A 22,231-nucleotide genomic window follows, 5' to 3' on the forward strand; every position below is an offset into this window, starting at 1 on the left:
GGTTCGGAAGAAGAATGATTTATATTGCCTTTTTTAAGAATCTATATTTTTGGTTTTCGTATCCCAGATTGCAACCGAAACCATTTGAACAACTTTAACATTTCATCAAATCTGGCCAAGTAAATAGTTACTGAGCGGATGTCATTGGACTCACATGTGTACGACAGACGGACGAATAGTCACCAGGACAATAAGCTTAGGTTTAAAAGTCTATAATATCATTAATACATTTTACCTAGTATATATAGAAAATATTGAGGTCTAAACTGTAACCGAAATCTGGGTATAAACTGTAACAAAATCAGATAAAAATCGCTAAGTCTATGCTGTAACCCTGCACAATTCACCTCGCTCTATACTGTAACATTGTTTTTGTTTTCAAACGCATTTGACGAACAAGAAAATAGGTTCAACTGGTCTTTTACTTTTACAAACGTTTCTGAACACAAAGGACTAACGTTCTGTAGGTTTACTTTTTATAGGCATGCTTTAATAATGTCGGAATTGGAGAAAAATGCGTTGGACTCTCGATTCAGATTTTCAATCTGTTACATCAACACATTTATGAGACAATATAGAGATATAACTGCGGTGCAGGGTCTGAAGAAATATATGACTAGATACCGGATCCAGTTCCTTACAAACAAAGCACAATCATATCTTTGAGAAACTGAACTACTTTTAGTATGGACAGGAATAAAATCACCTAACCGTCTTCCCCACAAATAATCCTCCATCTTGAAAATTCTATACTGTAACCGGAAAGCGCGATACTGTAACACGTTCCCTACCGTGATCCTAGTGTAAATCTGTCACATCTAAGATTAAATTCTGTATAATACAATATATCCGGTACAGGAACCTGATGGCTACTTCTCTTAACAACAATACTTATGATCCAACTGATCTTGACACACACAAAACATATATAAGCCCTTGGACCTTTTGACCAGCTTATAATGTGTGTAATCACTTTAAAATAATCGAAATAACAACTGGGGTGTATTTTGATGCATAGTACTTTATGAAACATTACATACAGTCCTGCAAAGATACACAAATAAATTGCAAATCAATACACAATTACAAAAAATATATATTTGAAATATAAAAAAAACTAGAAATGTGTCACCATGCCACGGATGCCCCCGCATGCAGCCAAAATTTCAGATGGTGCATTAATTATTTTTTTTTATTTTAAGTTCAAAGCCCTTAAAACTTTTCAATGTTAACACAAACCATTTTCATACAATGTTCATGGCACTGAAATGATTCAGTCTTATCCTTTTAAAAATAGCATATTGCATATTTGTAGCCAAAATAATGGCTAAAAGTATGAGTGCTGAAACTGAATGTTCAAAATTTTTCCAACATTCAGGAAAGATAAGTTTGTCTAAAATCATTGAACCACAACCAAATTCAAACTTAAACTGCTTATTCCTAAGATGTATCTATATTATTTTCAAAGTGAAAGGGACATAACTCTGCCAAATAATCATCAAACCATGACCAAATTCCAATTTGACCTGCCCATTCCTTTGACATATCCATATGTCAAATTTAAGTTGAATATGTAACACTGTTTGGTAGATAATGAACAGAAACTGTAAATTTCATATTATTTTCAAAGTGAAAGGGGCATTACTCTGCTAAAAATCATTGAACCATGACCAAATTCGAACTTGGCCTGGGCATTCCAAAAACATATCCATATGTCAAATTTGAGTTGAATGTGTTGTACCATTGGGGAGATAATAAACGGAAAATGAAAATTTCACATAACTTTCAAAGTGAAAGGGGCATAACTCTGCCAAAATCATTGAACCATGACCAAATTCAAACTTGACCTGTATTTTTTTCATGACATATCCATGTGTCAAGTTTGAGTTGAATGTGTTGTACCTTTGGGGAGATAATGAACGGAAACTGAAAATTTCATATTATTTTCAAAGTAAAAGGGGCATAACTCTGCCAAAATCATCGAACCATGACCAAATTCGAACTTGACCTGTATTTTCTCATGACATATCCATATGTCAAATTTGAGTTGAATGTGTGCAACCGTTCTGAAGGTAATGAACGGAAACTGATGATGACGGAATGACAGAATGACGAAAGGACGGAAGGATGGAAGGACGGAAGGACGGAAGGACGGAACAGGGTTATACTATATGCCCCGGCAATTACATGGCGGGGGCATAAAAATCTTTAAATAAACTTCATTTTTGAATACAACGGGCTTTGTCTAATTCCGCACCGGAGTGACATCTTAAGGAGACGGCCAACAGAATTTTCGTACCATATATTCTATAGTAAATCCATCACATTTAAGGCTAAATTCTGGACAAAGCAAATCCGGTACCGGAGCTTCATGACCATTTCTTTAAACACCAATGCAGTCCAAGTAAATTTAGCACAAAAAATAATATATTAGCCCTTGGAGTTTTTTCTGCAGCTTTTAATTTCTGTAATCACTATAGAATATTCCAATTAGTAACTGGTGTGTATTCTTGTGCATAGTGCCTCCTGAAACCTTCCACCCAGAAATGGAATCCTGCAAAAATACATCAAAAACAACCTTTAAAGTACTCAGAAATGAAACTTTATGTACACAATTACTAAAGATATACTTAAAATATAACCAGTATCAATTAAGATGACTTGAAATAGGCCATTTCAAAATTTAAAAGAACCACTTTCTAGACTACAACGGGCTGGGTCTAATTCCGTACCGGGGTGACACCTTAACACGATTACAAAGACCGGACGTACCGGATCACGGGATTTTCCCAACCGTTATTGAACCACGTGACTGGTTAACAATTATCTCTCCATTTTCTATTGACTACCGCTTTAGTGACACAATAGTTAATGGAGAAGAAACATAATTTATCTACGATTTTGTGAATGTTCATACTTGAATAAAGTTGTCTGTTAATACGGTTTAAACCTCATTATAACAGTATTTGCAGGTAGGTTGAAATTTATTTCATTTTACAATCTGGAGTGGAGTTGCTTACAATTTAATTATATACCATGTAATAACCAATTCAGTTTGTAAATAAATAAATAGCTGAGTACAAATCCTGAGTACAAAGACCTCTAGCACTCCGAGACATTATATTCTATCCTGGCAAGACATTTAAAAATTAGAGCTAGTGATGTACTAACTCATTTTAAATAAGGAAAATCACACAAAATGAACGGATAAAAGTTTATGCACTCTATACATGTTTTTGAAATATGTTATTGAAAGATTTTTATGTAAGGTGAAGAGTATTCAAATGATTTTAAATGCATTTGTAATTACGTTACATCATGAGAATTTACTAATTTCAACGAATTTAATTTATCAAACATTTAAGTCCAGTTAGTAAAATGTATTTAATATAACTATCGCAATTTCTTAGTTAAAATACTTTGCGATTATTATAGCATAAAATACATCATTTAATTGTTTTATGAAAAAAAATCTTGATAAAGTGAGAGTGAAAAATGGTAGTTAGAGCATACAGTAGTTGCCTAGTTCCAGAGACATCACTGGTCCTAACACCTTTACTTATTGGACCTCAATGACATTTGCAAGATTGTTTATTTATCAACACCCCCATCCCCCCAAACAAAAAATAAAAAAAACCCCATTAATTAAGCTGTGTAGCTCTACTGTTGCGATACAGCCTCCTTTGTAGTACGTCAACAGGAAACTGTATTGAAGTTATAATGTTGCCTAATAGTTTCTAGTTACTTAAAGCATGTTGTATCATTCTTAACATGTAGTTTTAAAAATGGCATATATATATATTTGTGGTGCTTACATGTATATACTGGTTGATGACTCTCCTGCATATATCGTTATTAACACCGACTAATTTGATCTTTTAGAAAACTGTATATCTTTATATGAACAAAAAGTAAAAAGTCACTGGACACTTTTAAAGTAGAGTTTGATAGAAGAATGATTTAAATGTTAATGAAAAGTTTAAATTTATTCACAGGTGATATTGATTGTACAGCTAAATAAGTCTATTTTGAGCTTCAATTGATATTGTAAATAATAGTAACGGTGTTAAACTTCTTGATATAACTATCGTGGATTATTTGTTTACCAATGAACGTAGAAAATTTCAATATAGATTATTTAAAATTGAGTGATCGTGCGCTTTTGTGTTTTTGTGTTTTTCTTTATCTTGTATCATAATGTAAACATACCCGATATTATAATTGCAACGGCCTGAGCTTAATATCATTATTGAAGATATTGATTTCTCAACCGAAACGTAGCGATAATGTTGTAAATTTAATACCTGTGTCAATATTTGTGACAAATTAGCTTCAATTTTTAATATTTCAGATAACTCTATATAATGTGACAGTAAATATATAAACGCAAACAATATATAATTATATATTGAAGCATTGCGGTTTTTAATACATGCACTTGTCGTATGATCCTTCTTCTAAGACAGAATGGCAATTTATGATTGTAAAGGACCAATTTTTGACGTAAACCAAGGAAATAAATTCATGAAAGTAATGAGTGAGATGGTTCGTCGGAAAGTTTGTAAAAACTAGACCCGGCATGCAAGTTAAGTCTAAATAAAACAAAAAATAATTAGTTGTTAAAATGAAGAGATGAAAACATGGGAAGGATATTGGATGGTGGCTTGAATATTGCACTGTTAAGAAATATTACACAAATAACAGTCACACAATTAAGATATATATAAATACGAAGACAAAATGATACATAACACGATATTCCAGACCGTACAATAAAATGGGCAGACGACCGTTCAGCAGTCGACAGCCGTACTAGTTTATACATGTCGGTGTAAAAAACATAATTGACGGACGATGAGTATTTATCTTTTTTGGAACATATCCCAATTGTGTTCGAGTAAATCAATGCTATAGATCCAAACAAGCATGCTAACAAAATTCTGGTGAGAAAAGATTCCAAGTAGGTTAAAACATCAAGTTATGATATAACGATTGTCACATATTAAATGTCACATGAACGCGCATTTTAACTAAATTTCAACACATACTTTTTCTTAAAATAGTCTGCCATATTGATGTCAAATGAAATGAAAGGTTTTCATTGGCTATTTTAATGCGAGTGATGTGATAGTGGCAATATGTACACAAACAAGAATGTGATAAAACTGAGTTAAAATTGCACTTTTTAGAGGCAAAGATTGTTCACAAATAGCTATTCAGTTGGAATGTAATCTTTTAACCTTCTTGAATTTTTAAAAATGGCAAGCAGCTAAATGCATGTTAACTTGTGGTTGATTTTAGAAATTCCGTTGGCACAAATAAGTCGACCTCGCAATTTTAAAGTAGTTGTTCACGTTTGATCATTATTGATCATAAATGAGGATAGATGGCTTAATATTTTAAACGGTTACTGAATTATGAAAATATGTCTTATTAAAAAAAGCGAGAGCTAAATATTGACCGTGTCAGGGGAAAACGCTACGTCGAGTTAAATACCTTGTATATATTTTATATAGTAAACAGGTGCCGGAAAGTAATTTTGTTCTTGATGACCAATGGGTGATTATTTTATTATAATTTGACCATAATTTGCATGGCAAATATGGCTAACGCCTGTGGTAATTGTTATCAAATATGATAAACAAAATCAACAAGGAAAGGTGGCGTTCAATGAATGCAGCCCCCACGCGACCCAGCAACAAGGGCCAGTGGCAAGGAGCCCAGGCGGACCCCAAACAAAAACAGGAAAGGGCACAAGGCAAGCACAGACAGGTTAATCACTAAAATGATAAATAATTTATAACTGATAAGGAATTCAAAGAAAACAAATAAATGATTGAATAATAGGAAATAATTTGTAACTTATAAGATATTCAAAGAAAACATGATTGAATTAAAGGCCCACAAAGTCAAAGGGCAAAGGGGAATGGGACAGGAGACCAGGGAAGGGGGTTAACTAAGGGGAAGATACTGACCGTAGACGTAAAAACAACAAGGGACACAGGCAAAAGTGTCACCAAAACAGTATGAAACAACATAGAAATACATTTGAGGAATTCAGAGTCAGTACAAGTACTCCCGGGGAGTTTAAACTGGCTAATGGTGCACCAAACCTCACTCTTAGCCTCACGATGTTCCTATAAACGAGACAGTGTAAATAAAATGAATCCCGCCAAGTGAAATTCTAAAAGTTGTTATGGTTACAAAAGTTTAAATAAGTAAAACACCAAAATGATCAACAAGAAAATCACCTGCAAGGGCCCGAAGAAGCAAAGCAGAAGACGGACATTAAAACAATTCAGTCCCAAAGGGCTTTAAGAACTGTCCATCAAAGAGTATCCCTCTTGGTCCGTCAGAAGTAATCAAAAGAGGAAAGCGTAGTGTCAAACTGTAAAAAGGTTGAACACTAAGCATGCAGTATGTCTTAAAATAGTAGAGTCATGACCTCTTTTAATAAAACGTTTCATGATTTTTGTAAAAACAGCTCGTTGAAATCCTTTCGTTGCTACAAGCTCTAGCGAATCTAACTGAGAAATATATACCCCATAAGATGTTACATAGGGTACGTCTTCATCTAAATGTGGATAATTAACTATACAAAAGTCAAAGTCATCTCTTTTATCATAGATTTTCGTGTGAATAGGATTTTTGTTGATAGTAATGTGAAAATTCAAAAATTTTAAGAGTTCATTTAATTAAAATGTAGTTCATGAGGATAAATATCAGACATCATTTGATCAAAATAAGATATATCTTAATTAAAAAATATCATCAAGGTATTAAATGCAACTTATCAAGCATTAAAACGAGGTTAAAAACCCCTAGGTTAAATAGGAAAAGAAAGCGCATTAATTAAATCTCCAGCTATCATTGAGCATCCATCCAGGTTTCTTTCGAAGACGTTTCTGCCTGTATATTGTTGTTTTTGTTCTTAAATAATCTCCCAGTGCATGAGTTACATATTTATGAACCAGTAACGTAAACAGAATCAGATGGATTATTTGCAACATATGAAGAAGTCCTTTGAGTTGTTGGCGTGACATTTTGTTTGTCGTTTGATGTTCCTTTACAAGTAGTTGATTTACAAGTGCTAGAATCATGTAAAGGGGTAAATAACTATGCAAAACTTTTGATGGGCTTGATAAGAATGAGGAACATGAATCTGACGGAGCTGATTTTTAAACTGTAGGAGAAACATTAGATGAGGGATTGGACAACGGGATCTGATCCGAACATTAGTCAGAGGATATGGGCTTGTAAAAGAGCTAGTGGTTCCACACAAAGCCATTCCAATAAAAGCAAGTTAAAGGTTTAAAACCCGCGACTTTTTCTATACTTTTCTCCTTTCACACCTCATAGTTAATATTTCCCTCTAAAACCTATATTTCGGACAACTAATCGATCTCCGGGTTTCATTTCCGCTTCTCTCACACGGAGGTCATAATGCCTTGTATGTTTCTTATCTTGTTTCTTGAAATCTCGAAGTGCAACAGAATTAGCAAATGTGTGCCTGTTCACATAAGAAGAGTTGTCTTTGCAAGAGAGGTGGCTGGTTCTATGCCAAGAAACACAAAGATGGAAAGTCTTGGGTGGTGACCGAACATGAGAAACTAGGGACATGGGCATTCCAATTTGCCTTCTTGCCATCCTGAAATGTCCCCAACATATGTAAAAGGGTTCCGTTAAAGCTCCCAGGCATTCCATTTCCTTTTGGATGTTTCGGAGTTGTTCTGGTCGCAACGCCAAAATCACTTCACTTTCAAAATTTCACTCATGGTCACTATTTTGCCGCTTAGGGAAACGTCAAAGAGAAGTTAAGCGGTCGTATGTTCAGTTTTATTCTTGGCAAGGGTAGCTTAAGCAAAACGAATACACTATAGTGGTCAGTTTTGATAAGGATGTTTTCATAGCCTAGACGAGACATTTCAAGAAAAAAGAAAATCAATACAGACCATTTCGTTGGTTAACCGGACTGAACAGGATCCAACTAAGCAGTGTTTTTTTTCTAATGACTTTTCATCAAAGGATACATATGATACAGTTGCGAACTCTGTGTTCGATTAACTGCTTATTTGGCCAAAAGAAATGTGAACGAAATAAGGAAAATAAGGAAAGCATGTAAACCTTGAAAAGCTTAATAAAGAAGATGTTCTAGGAGACGGTCTTTTGACGTTATACATCCGACTTCAATCTCATCCCTGGGATTAAGAAAATGAACAGTTTGATTAAAGGAAATGTATTCCACGGCAAAAACCTGACCTGGATCTTCAGACTTGGATTTTTTTTAACGGCATCTGAAAAGAGAATAAATTAGTGTCAGGAAGATAAGCTGAAGGATTTTATTAGAATGTGTATCGGCATCGATATTCTCTTTGTCAGCTATTTATCTCATGTTGATGTCATAAGTTGACAAGGAAGACAAACCCCTGTGACTAATTTCACAAAGGTTAACAACTAAAACAATTAGATGAAAGGGTTATCGTCTGTTGGAACTTCCACAGAATTACCATAAAGGTAAACATGGAACTTCTTGTGAAATTTGTTTTGGTCCTTCGGGATCATTGAGTCTGATGTCAGAAATAGAAAATTTAAAGCACAGTTAAACGAAACATTTTTGGGAATATTAAAAAAATACAAAACGTTACGGTATCCTTTAACATCTATGAAGAATTGCGAAGAGATATATTAAACGTACAAATGCTGATAATTTTTGTGAAAGCCATTACTTTTATGACTTGTATACTCCACAATAAGGAATAAATCAACCAATAAATTAAGAAGGAAATTTCAAAAGCTATCCCAGCAAACACATGACCTTTTGGAGTTCAACGTTTGATAGACGTTAAAATTAAATAGTATTCAAATTTAAACATCAGAATCCACCGTTGATTAAACGTCTTGTATCATCTATTTTCCAACAAATTCTTAATGTAAACAAAGCCAGTTTCAAACATGATTCTAAGCATATGCTAAATTAATTCCAGTCAGTTTCCAACGTAATTCCAACCATTTCCTAACATAACTCCGACCCATTGTCATGTATTCCATGTATCAAAACATCCAATTTAAGAGAAAAATTCAGAACTTTCAATAGTGCTTTTATTCTTTGTACATAGTGAGCAACAGTAAAATGAAAAACATGATTACAACTTCGTACATTAATGTAAAATTGCATATAAAAAAATTGTCAATATGAAAATTAGAAAAAAAATACTTATTTTTAGTAATTTACAGAGATAGTGATAGTATAAATTAGAATATTCAAAATATGTATATACAATATCAAAAATAAACAAAATAGTGCAAAAGAATGCAGTGATCGGACCTCCTTCAATAATGCAAATATTGTGATTATTTTCTTTTGAAGGTTAAAGTACTTACTTTTTATTTCATGCATTTCAAGGTTTTCTTTAAAAACTAACTCTAAAAAATAATAGAATTTCAAACAAACGTTTTCATTGAAGTTCATAAAATCAGTAATCTGAAGAGTGGTAAATTATTCCTTTCTTTCAGTATTAAGTATGACGCACAACAAATGTTCACTTTAAAAAGAAGGAAGTTATTGTTAGTCTTCATTCTAGTTACTAAACCCAGCTTTAAAGTATTTAATCTTATCTTGAGAAATACTCCTGCGCAGGAAACAATCTAGTATACTTAACGACTAGTACCTGATCCTGATTCTTCTCATATAAATGTCAAATAACTAGCACATAGATATGCTTACAGTAACACCTTGTCTTGATGTGCCTTTTGCACTATAAGAGAGAAACAAAAATAAAAATGTACCTAATAACCAAAATGGTTATAAAAAATATTGCATAGAAATTATAAAATACCCTAGCAAATTATAAAGTGATTAATGAAATGTCAATTGATGTTGTGAAATACTCCAAAAAATGACTTCAAATTTATCTTGCCGAACATATCGAGTAATTTAATCTTAAGTCATTGCCCTCACTGATTTGAATACCGTTTCACAATTACTTTTCATAAAACAGAAATCCTACAAAGTAATAATTAGTAAACACGACATTCTAAAGCCATTAATTTTGATTTTATTATTACTTGCTGATTACATGGCCATCGTGGGCAAGGCAAGTCACTTATGGAACCTCAAAATAATTTAGATCTTTTATATTCATATTATTACACTTAGGGGTCTTAAGATACATTCCAGCAAATCATGCAAGTATGTCACGGACGTACACATACATCAGAACATATGAACAATATCGCAGGAAGGTAGTCTAGTACTGGTGTCACATTCCAGGAACGATTGTTAGGAAACTACCCGCCTATATAACTGAAATACTGTTTGGAAAAGGCGTAAAATGAAAAAAAAACAAAAACAAAAAACAAACGAACAATACAGATAGCCTTATGTCATATTTCATTGTATTTGTACTTTAAAAGCAATTAACAGAGGAGGAAGAATTCAGGCGTTATCAATTAAGACTATGCGAAAGGCTTATGAAATTGTTGAACTTTCGCACTTTGAAGTCGGCTTAGTAAGTTTTTGTATATCACTTTTATTCGAACGGCTGTTAATGTAAACATTTGACTACTTATATAGTCAATGGGTTTGATGATGATGTGACTACATGCACTAGTATCAATCATCTCAAAATCCTTAGATTTCTGTATTGATATCATTTCTGTATACACTAATTTGAATGTGTACAAAACAAATATTACTGTTACAGTAAATCATGCTTTTGCATGTTTTGTTTAATATATGTCACTGATAAGGTAATGACATGTAAATCAACAGGATATTTTGGTAAATAAATGTAACATTTCTATTAATTTAAACACCAAGGTATGTAAAATATGGTATCTTTGTCATAATGTCCTTAAATCAAAATTAGATATTGTGATAAAGTCTATGAAAACACAGTCAAACATCTCGTTTGGTCTATAAAAAAATCTAGTGAAATCTTGGATAAATTCAAAATTAAGAACTTTCAAGCTTCCACTGTCAGTACATACGATTTTTCAACACTTTATACAACTTTGCCACATAAATTAATCAATGATTAACTAATTTCCCTTATTCAGAAAACTTTCGCACGGGAAAAAAACCTTTGTAGCATGTTATTCTAACAAAGGTTTTTTTTACTAACGGTATTGTTAAACATTATACTATGTGGACCTATGACGAAGTTTGTAGAGCACTTTCGTTTGTTTTAGGCAACATTTATGCCAGGTTTGGTAAAACCCTTTTATAACAGATCATAGGAATTTCTATGGGTACTAATTGTGCACCCCTTGTCGCCGATTTGTTTTTGCACTGCTATGAAGGAGACTTTATGTTGAGTCTCTCTGAAGATAAACAACAAGATGTTACAATCGCATTTAATAATACTTCCGGATACCTTGATGATATTTTAAATTTAGATAATTCTTATTTCGATCAAATGGTTTCTGACATTTATCCCCATGAACTACAACTTAACTACAACTACAACTTGCCCTGTCCAATCCTTTTACAGTTGGACACTACGCTTTCCTCTTTTGATTACATCTGACGGACCAAGTGGGAGACTCTATGATGGACAGTTCTTAAAGCCCTTTGGGAATGAATTGTCTTAATGTTAGTCTTCTGCCTTGCTTCGTCGAGCCCTTGTATGTTTTTTCTTGTTGCTCTGTCTTCCTTAGGACATTGAGTTCTTGTTATGGTCATTGGGTTTACATTTATATGTTTCTACATGATCATTTTGGTGTTTTACTCATTTAACCTTTTGTAACCATAACAACTGTTAGAAAATTCACTTGGCGGGGATTCATTTTATTTACACTGTCTCGTTTATAGGAACATAGTGGAGCTAAGAGAAAGATTTGGTGCGCCATTAACCGGTTTAAACTCCCCAATAGTACCTGTGCTGCTGACCGTTCCAAGGCGGCGCCCCTCTGTGTTCCTCAAATGTATGTCTATGTTGTTTCATACTGTTTTGTGGACATTTTCGCTTGTGTCGCTTGTTGTTTTCTTGTCTACGGTAAGTATCTCCCGCTTTGCCCCTAGTTTGTATTTCTTTAATTTACCCCCCCCCCCCCTTTCCCCGGTCTCTTGTCCCCTTCCCCTTTGCCCTTTGACTTTTTTGTGGCCTATTATTCAATCATTTTTTGGTTTTCTTTGAATTACTTATCAATTACTATCTATTTCTAATCATTATGAATTATTTATCATTTTAGTGATTAACCTATCCGTGCTCTGTCCTGTACCCTGTCCTGTTTTTGTTTGGGGTCCGCCTGGGCTCCTTGCCACTGGTTATTGTTGCTGGGTCGAATAGGGGTTACGTTCATTGAACGCCGATTTTCCTTGTTGATCTTGTTGATCATATCATATTGTATGAAAATGATTAAAAGATGGATGCCTCCAGATGAACCAAAATATTTCAAGAAAGTCAAACTTGAGAAAAATGTAAACATTTTAAGACACGAAGAAAGATTCAATATTCAAGTAATTTTTTGTATGCTTTGTGCTCTTTGTGACTTTGCAGTATATATAGCCATATTTCTGTTGATTGATTAACACATTTAGATTTTTTTTGCACATTTCGAACTCTTTTTAGTAATTTACTTTACATGGATTGTAAAAGTTGAGGTTTGCAATGTGAAAATGACTTTCCTTGTTCACTTCAAAATATTTCACTTTTAAATAAAATTTATAAATGTTATGAACATAAGCATGAAAATTTGTATTTTTTTTGTGTTCCTGTTTAAAATATTTTATACTTGTCAACTGCGGTTAGAATAAGATATACATTGTTAAGACTTTAAACTGTACATTAAGAATAACCTGTTTGCCAAATACCGTATGTTTTACGGCGATTATCTAGAATTTTCTACATTCGTCTGGGCTCTCCTTTCTCCGATATATCTTCAAAATATCTTAATTTGTTAGGTTTTCTTTTTCAGAATGTCCGACAAGTACTCCCGATTGGTGACATTTGTGATAAACATTTGTCCAAAGCCATTGAGTGAACTTTTTATCAGTAAAGCAAAAAAGGATAAAAACATCCAGTACACAAATTTAAAAGACTACCTTGTTTTCCGTGAACAAGATATTCGTAATTTGGAAAGACGAAACAAAATTACCACCGATCAGCTGGATCACATTTTTCCGCCGTACGGGATTGTAGATATTCAGAAATGGGACGTCACCTTATCATCAGCCCTATTAAAAGGATTATTTAAAAATGAGCTAGATTCCGGTGAAAGATTGTGTCTCGATACAATTACAACAATTCGCAACACTCTACAGCATTTTCCAAGCACCAATTGTATTGAAGATGAATTCTTTGATTTATCATGGAATGATCTAACAAATGCAGTCCTTTCACTATCCAATTACGCTGGAGCTCCCGAACAACGATCGATTGAAGAAGAAATTAGCAAGGCTTTAACTGAAAATATGCCAAATCTCGGAGACGTTTTGCAAACATGGTACAAAGGATTTACTGTTCAACTCAGTTTACAAAACAAAAGACTGGAGAAGAAATTAAATGAGCAAGCCTCTGAAATACAAAATGTGAGAGCTGCGTCTGAAAAAGGAAAGGCTATACTTTTTAAAGGAACGAGAAAAAGACAGAGACGTTCAGGTATTCATTTTATGGTAAATGCTACAAAGGTCAATAACGTTCTTCTTACTAACTTACTACAAGTTTGTGTTCTTTGTTAACATGCATATATTAGCTTTCTGGAAAAAGTTTTCTCCGATTGTTTTTATAATCCCCCGCCGAAAGCTTAGAAGGATATGGTGATTAATATAGTATTTGTCTGTCCGGTCTCAAGTCCTACATTTTCTTAACTTAATAAGGTGATATTCTTATTATGGAGTACTACCGTGGACTACAATAACCTGTTTGTTATGTTTCTTTAAATTGTTGCACTTTGCTATTTTTCATGATTGTATAAATTTTGTTCGAGCATAACTTGAACGGTATGTGGAATTTGGATAATGAAGGAAGTTGTTAAAAAGTGTGTGATGCAGTACAAATAACCCATACCCTCCATAAATTCAAAGAACAAAATATTACTCTTCATAACGTTTGAGTTATTGCCCGTTGTTATTTTTTTTTATTTATTGTTGTCAAGATATCTTCTTCACAGATGAAGGATTGCAGTGAACAGTAAGAAATCTCTATTCATCCAAAGCATAACTCTTCAAAATTTAAAAAGGTTAGGGATAGCAAATAAAACTTATTGGTAGAAAGATCATATGATACGAGATGCATGCACAATAGTAAAATCTCTTTTCCTTTAAAATGTTTGAGTTTTTGCCCTATTGGTGTATTATATTTTTTATAATTGTCTTAAGCATAACTCAAACTGGGATCAGATAAATAGATTTGTAATGTTTATAGTAAGATACTAGATCTCATTATGCGGCAGTGTAATGCACGTATACACAAAATGGGACCTGCACATTTTGTCCTTTTAAAGTTGTTGCTTTATTTTTGTCCGAAGCATTACTAGAAAATGCTTGAGATAGCAAGGTAAATACAGTGTAACTTCTGAAAACCGAACACCCATGGGACTTGTCAAAAAGTTCGGATTTCAGAGGTTTCCGGAATTCAGAGTTTTATGATAATGTGGACAAGACTAAGCCACTAAATGTCAAGGAAAATGTGGCCATTACTGTAATATCATAAATAATAGTCTTTTAATCAAAATAAAGATGTGAATGAAAAGAATACATTTTTATCTTACCTGCAAATGCCTTTGATCTCTTTTGGTATGAGTGATATGCCCGTTACAAATAATTCTTTATAATTAAATGCCCTTCTTTATTGCCATGCTTATTTTATGTTTGCGATGAGAAACTTGGTGGATATATCAGATCAAGTCTGTACAGTGCACAAGAATAAAAACTTAAAACTTTAAACTTATTGAGTCATTGCTTCAAAGTTTGAAATATCTCACTGAAAAGCCATGCACTAGATATACATGATAATTTTTCACTTCATATTTGTGTTATTGCCCATTGTTTATATTTTGTAAAAATATTATTATTTGTAAAAATGCAAATAAAAAAACATTATTTGTTAAAACTGTTACCCTTTAAATTTTTTATACTTATAGTGACAGCTTCTCGTGCTTATTTTCAATTTCATTATAAAAATATATTACAGGTGCCGCTGTAAAGGCTTTTAACATTTATGACCAAAAAGTGGATAACATGAAAGGTTAGAACGCACAATTTTATTGGACCTAAATGTGTTTTTGTTTTTGTGTTTTTAATAAAACTAAAAGGCCATAATTTGAAAATTTATTGTTTTACTGTTTAAATCGCCATGTATTTTATTTTAAAAAAGGAAGGACATTTTATCAAATTAATGTCTCGGCAATTATTGTCTCGTAGCAAAGAAAGCATTACCTTTTTAAAAACAGATTTTAACTTTATTTCATCACGAAAATAATATTTAGTTACTTTAAAAGACCTATAATTTTGTTCGAAGTACATTCTGTATCGTCTGTGAAAAAAATCAAGCAATAACTAGTATCTTACTTCTAAGTAGTAAATTTCAAATTACAACTTAAAAACAAATCAAAAGTTATTTAAAATATTTCAGAGAAGTTCAAAAGGGGTTATGATAAGCCTTTCAATAGTTCTGAGTTTTATCAAGACCGTATTAAGCTTATTACCAAACAGCTAAATGAAAACCACCGTGTTATCGTTACCGGCAATGATAACGACCTGAATTACAAATGTGCATTTGCTGCAATAAAAGAAGCAAACCAATACATTGATCAATGCTTAGAAATTAATAACCCATCTGACTGGGGATCTATCACATTTGAGGATGCTAAACTCGTTCTGTTCAATGAGCCATTTGGAAGGTCTAAATTTGATGATAGAAAATATGAAGCAATGCTTGACGAAATCGACGGAATGCTTGACGCAACCCAAGGAGAGGATGACGACACTATCAATATCGTAATAGTGGCAAACCAAAAGCACCTGAAAGAAGCGACAGATCGAAGTGATCATGAGATGTTATCCACATCATCTGTTGTTGAAATCGATTACAGCAACATAGACGGTAAAGGCAATTTCCATATTTAATTTATTTTTATTTTTTCTAAAACAAACGTTTAATAACATGTCATTTTCCCGCTAATATCACGTAATGAAGCAAGTCTAATATTGACCTACCTCTTACTTAAATATATGCAATATTGTTGTTGATACTGAGTTGTCTGTCAGTGAAATAAACCCAAATCTCTCATTCATATTTATCACATACCCGTGCCGTTTATGCAATTTCGTAAAAATGGTATTGTACGGCCGTGCATATACTTCATAACATCATTTGCGCTTATTAAACATTAAATTCGTGTAGGTTCATTACTGACTTTACTGAACATGTTGCATAAAATAATGTTATTCTCGTCAGAGGCTCGCATCATATAATTTTGTTCAACTCTTTCAATGAATTCAATATAAAACTGTCACTCATTCAGTATCTTGTATTTATGTCTTATTCATAAACGTATATATATTAAACATATCAGATGGTGCATATTTTCTAATATATCTACTTATATCCCGTGTTTCTCTATTTTGGCATTATATGTTTTTTTTTCAGATAAGACTCTTGTTGTAGATGATACCATACACAGGAATTTACTTGGTTAGTTGATTTTATGCACTATAGAAATTCAAAAAAAATATTTCTTTTTGTAAATGTTTGAATTCTAGAAACAATGAAATAAAAAAATCAACCTTTCTAAAAAATAATTTATCCAAGTTGAACAATTAGTCAGCAGAATTTAATACAAAGTTATATTTTAGTAAATTTTCAAAAATAAACACAAATATCCTTTGTGCTTTGTGTAAAATGTGATCTTGTTGACGTTGGCAACTCCGCTACAAATTCAGGTTGAAATTCATAAAATAGTATTTTTATTTAATAATATAAAATTATTTATGACACATGATAATTTTACACGTCAATCTAATATCTTTATCTTAAGCATGAATACCATGTACATACAAAAGGGTTAGACCAATAGTTAAAGCACTATTATTTAGGATCCTCCCTAACGTTTATTTTGTTGGCATAATTTGTATTTGTGGATTTTAGAAATGCTTAGATATTTATGAAGTAAGCGATTTATATTTCATTTATATCTAATTGTAAACGAATTAAAATCAAAACATTCCGTATCAAAGCACAAGTTAACCCTAAAAAGTGAAAGAATAAAATCTTTGTCGGAACACTATATCTATAGCTCATAATAAAATAAACAAACAATTTTGCTGGAATTGCGATATTGACAATTTCAGATTTTTCTTTTTGTTTCCAGATATGGCTAAGACTTTCAAAAAATCATACATACCAAAGGAAGTTGACAGTCAAGCTAAAGAAAAGGCGAAACGACTCTTCATAGATGAGAGCATGGTGGTTATCGTTGGACCAACTGGAAGTGGAAAAACAAGCATTTCCTTTGAGTTGTTATCTTCATATGACCTAAGCAATGGAGAAGATAATTTTGTCGTTATCGCCGATCCAAGCGAGTTGAAGTTTGTAAATCTTTCGCTGCATCCTGTGATTATCATCAAGTCATTGTGTGGAGTGAAGTTTAACCATGCTGAAGTGCACAGGTGGTATAACCAGTTAGACAGATTGTATGCAGCTGTTAAGAGAAATCAGATAGCCGTTATCATAACGATAGATTCAAATGTATTCCAAATGATTCAATCACATATGCCACCACATCAACTATTGGCACATACTGTTACATTGACCAGCAATACTGTCAACGAAAGAGAAAATGGAAGTAAAGGTAATTTGTAATGCCATATTTCATTCATTTAGATATAAATATTTATATGAAATAAACTATGTTATTTAGCTCAGTCTCACTATAACACAATACTGTCATACAATTAATGATCAATTTTATATGTTTATTTTTAACTTTGATAACTCCCTAAAATGTGTTCTTTGTACATGTGTAGATGTAATGATAGAACGTTTGAATTCATCATAGCATTAGTTTAGGCACGGCATCATTTCTTGGCAGGTTGTCAAGCATGTGTAATGGCTTTTCAAAGGATTTGCTATTACTTTTGTACATGGTCAAACAGAAGTTCACTGCGAAAGATTGCAGACAAGAATTCATTATTTGTCACAAATAGACCTGCATAATCCGGGAATCGAACCGTGTCTTCTGATTCACAGTCCAATACTCTAAAAAGGCAACGACTATGAAGATCTTAAACCAGATCCTGTTTAGAATGAAATATGTAGCTCGGAGTTAATTCTTTTTCTGTGGTAATGAGGCTCTGCCGAGTGTCCGTTAAATAGTTACCCAAAAGAGAGTTTTTCTGGTCTTTTCCGGCATTTTGGTTTGTGGTCCTTTTTCTTGCCTTATGCATAATAATTATAATTCGGAAACATATAACTACAACTAATTTTTTAATTTAGCACGCTTATAAATTCTTACAGTAACGTTCAAAACGGCGAAATAACGTCATTTTAAACTCAATAGAATCAGTAGGAAGCGTGGGAATGACGTCTTTAAAGCACTCAACCAGTCTTACACATGGTAATGGAAACAGGTTTTGCTTGCACTAGTATAAACAGTAGATACTCTGACATAACCAACTTGCAAGAAATTCATATTATTTTGTTACAGATACAATTGATTGTGAAGTACAGACTGACGACATAAGGTAAATAAAGTAATTTTAATTATATTGTTCAGTTTTTTATTTGACAATTTCAAACTAAAAGCCTAAAGAGATCAATATAAAGTATTAAGCAAAGTGCTATAAAAGAATATATTTTAAAATCAAGCATGGTAGCATTAAAGCTTTGAGACATGTTCTACCTCATTTCTGTCTCTACCACTGATATATTTGCAATACCTTTCGTCCTTGCCTACCATGACCGATGGAATGTGTAAATCTTAAACTATGATTACACTTTTTATAAATTTGTTATAAATTATAGTTTTACGTTTCTACGACTCTGACATAATTTTCACAATATCACAATTCTTTGCTCCCCCACCTATCGTCTAGTCATGTTCTCTCGGTTTTAATGAACAGTTGCTTTGACTATGCATACACTATACGTGTTATATGTGTTTATTTGTAAATAATAATCCTTAGACAAATGGCTATAAATAATTTGAAATATGAATAAAATTGATAAAAATGCTATATATTTGATATAAACGGAGCCGATTTAGCTCAAACATTGAATGAAAAATTGTACAATATACATCCGTTTTGCCTTTCTTACTTATATCCATGAAAAGAAAATGTCTACGTATGTGGCCTTTCTACGCTACCCTTACCTATATGATTTCTGTTCTCTTTTCTTTCTTTTTCATCAAAAGTTGATTACTTGATTAACTGACATGATTAAATTTTATTTGATAAAAACCTAAATATATGGATTGACTAGTTATTAAAATTCGAAATTCACTTTTCATATGTTCAAAATCTTGTTCTTACAGTTTTAGTTTTTCTTTATTTTTACCAGTTTGTACACAATACCGGAGGGAAATTCAACACAAGCTGCTACAACTGTTGGTGAAAATGATTTAAGGTCTGTAAAAGGTTTTCGAGAATATAAAATGTCTCCTTTAACGTTATTACCTAAGCGTTGTAGGATTATCAGTTTTTCTATCTTACCTTCTGGAGAAATTTTGTTTATTGAGTATTCAGGTAAACTTATAAAACTGAACACAAATTTTAAAGTAATCAGTACCTTACAAATAGATATTGGTTTGTTGCGTTCATGTGTATGTTACACTGGGAAAGATATTGCTGTAGTATTGAATCAGGATCAGCTTATGTTTGTAAATATCAAAGAAGATGTGTCACTGATAAATTCACGAAGTATATCTCACAAATGTTACTCATTAGCTTGTTATAATGACAAACTTTATGCTATAGACAAATGTTCAGTGTTTGTTTATTCAACTGATGGTGATTTTCTGAAAGATCTTTATGAGTCAAGACACACAATGCTCGAATACATTGACATTGCAGTGAGAAATGACGGAAGTATGATATTTATTATGACCGATGCGAAAAAACTTATAACTCTCGACAACTTTGGTAACACTTTATTCATGTTAGACATTCCTGATATTGAAGGTGTATTTATAGGAAATCAGATACGTTTATGTGTAGGTTTTCAGGATAACGTCTTCATATTTGGTGACATTCAAAAGGGAAGTAATCAGAAAAAGATTGTACAAGTTCATCCTGGTTCAAGGTCTTGCAGAGTTATTTTACAATTCGAAAGTGAGGCTGATTATTATGCAATGCAATATGATTTTGACAAATGTGCAGTTATGTTAGCAGGAAACTCAAATATGTTAACAGTTTTAGAACTACGTTGACATTGTCTGTATGATAGTTACAAACATGATTAATTTTCATAAATGTATTTAATTTCTATGACATCATGTATCATGCTAATGACACAATTGTTTTGTAGATACTTTGAAGTTTCAAAATAAACAATGCCTTTTTTCAAAAGCTGACTTATGGTATTTGAGTTAAATATATGATGACAATAACCAGAAAGTTTGCAGCAGTAGTTACTTTTTACAGTTAATTGCTATTTATTATATAAAGAATTTGAAACAGTATATACGGATAAGTGGGGAATGATTAAGTGACTCTCTGATATATCATTAATTATAACTTTTTTTTCTATGTAATCAAAGAAGGAAAGTAGCGCGCGTTATTTCAGTACAGTGCGCTTTTCCGTATAATTCGCATATTCGTTACTGGAGTACAGCACTCAAGTGCATACTTTGTACTTAACAGAAAGCTCTGTATGAGCACATTTGTCTCGGAGCACATTTGTCTCACGAAGTGTGACCGATGTGTTTATAAACATTCATATTTGCGACAAATTGGAAATGAGACAGATGTGTTTGACACACAATAGAAAGGACACTTGAAGCACAGTTTCTCACATTTTTCCATAAAATTCTTAAAGGGTAATAATATAATTATGCCCATCTGTATGCCGGCTATCAGCTTTTGCTCTGTGTTTTCTGTATTTATAATACCGTTTTAGGTCTCTTCCGGTCAGTCAAAAACTCCCTGCCTCTGCATAGGAGTCATATATTAAATTAAAGAATATCCCTGTTCTGCATGTCACAGCGAAAAGTGTAGCACAGATGCAGCAAGTCTATTCTTATCGTTATTTATTGTGATACGTTTATTGTCAATACTTAAAGTTTTATACATGATTTATTGCACTAGAAATAATCTTAGCAAAAACAAGATAGTATCTACGGTGGCATAAAGGGGAAATAGAATTTTCTAATTTATTACGTGCGCACACGATAGCTTTTGCGTGGCGACGCGATACTTTTACGCGCGCACGCGATAGCTATAACGTGCGCACGCGGATATGCATTCCGCATTTGGACCCTGGCCTGGATCCGCGCATGAATAGTTCGACGGTTAGGAGCAAGTGGTTTTTTGAAATCACTCGGCGACGGAGGCCCTTAAATGATCTATAGCAGAAAATAAGAAGACCATTACACACGTATTTTGTTTTCATCAGAAATAATATTATATGTATAGAAAATCGTCATTTTCCAAGAATTGCGGCTTTCAGATCCGCCATTGAAAAAGCACTAACAACATGCACGAGTTCCTAAAATATATCGGGCCACTTAATATCGGACGAGACGCGACATTCCGATGTAACACGAAGCGAGACACGATATTGTAACACGAGATTTCGCAATGTCGAAGTATCCCGTGCCACGGGATTTCAGAAATGAATATTTTTTTAAATTAATTTTTAGATAGGGCAAGTATGAATTTATTAATATTCAAATAATGATTTCTGAGGAAGTTAGATGCATGTAACAAAAGAAATTAGCGGTAAATGTGAAATAATGCGTCATAAAAGTAGCAAAATGTAAACAAAGTAGTATTTTGATTTCAATACAAAATTCTAAATCACTTCAACTGCACAAACTGCAAAACAAGCAGCAGATGAAAAAATGCTTAATGCAATTAGCCAATGAATAACTTTTTGGAGCTATAAAAGTATACCAAAAATAAAAGCTTTTGAGGAATACAAATAAAAGCATTTCTCAGGCATAATTGGCCTTTAAGTGATTTCATGTAGACTATAAAGGGAATACATGTAATCAATTTCTTGTTTCGCGTGGACGAACGAGATGCGAAGCGAGACGCGAGATTTCGGCGAGATGCAAAAAGAGTCACGAT

At 32.8% G+C, this 22,231-nt stretch overlaps 1 protein-coding gene across 1 annotated transcript; it reads left to right on the forward strand.

The window, feature by feature from the left end:
* Positions 1-2,840: 2,840 nt before the first annotated feature.
* Positions 2,841-20,381, forward strand: LOC132715220 (uncharacterized). The gene is made up of 8 exons (XM_060698210.1): positions 2,841-2,972; positions 12,919-13,601; positions 15,135-15,188; positions 15,576-16,046; positions 16,593-16,637; positions 17,314-17,793; positions 18,649-18,685; positions 19,503-20,381. The coding sequence occupies exons 2-8, from the start codon at positions 12,920-12,922 to the stop codon at positions 20,368-20,370; spliced, it is 2,637 nt and encodes an 878-aa protein (XP_060554193.1). The 5' UTR covers positions 2,841-2,972; position 12,919; the 3' UTR covers positions 20,371-20,381.
* The last annotated feature ends 1,850 nt before the right edge of the window (positions 20,382-22,231 follow it).

Source organism: Ruditapes philippinarum, unplaced genomic scaffold (assembly GCF_026571515.1).
Source record: "Ruditapes philippinarum isolate M1 unplaced genomic scaffold, ASM2657151v2 ctg1951_1_1_1_1, whole genome shotgun sequence".
Taxonomy (NCBI): domain Eukaryota; kingdom Metazoa; phylum Mollusca; class Bivalvia; order Venerida; family Veneridae; genus Ruditapes; species Ruditapes philippinarum.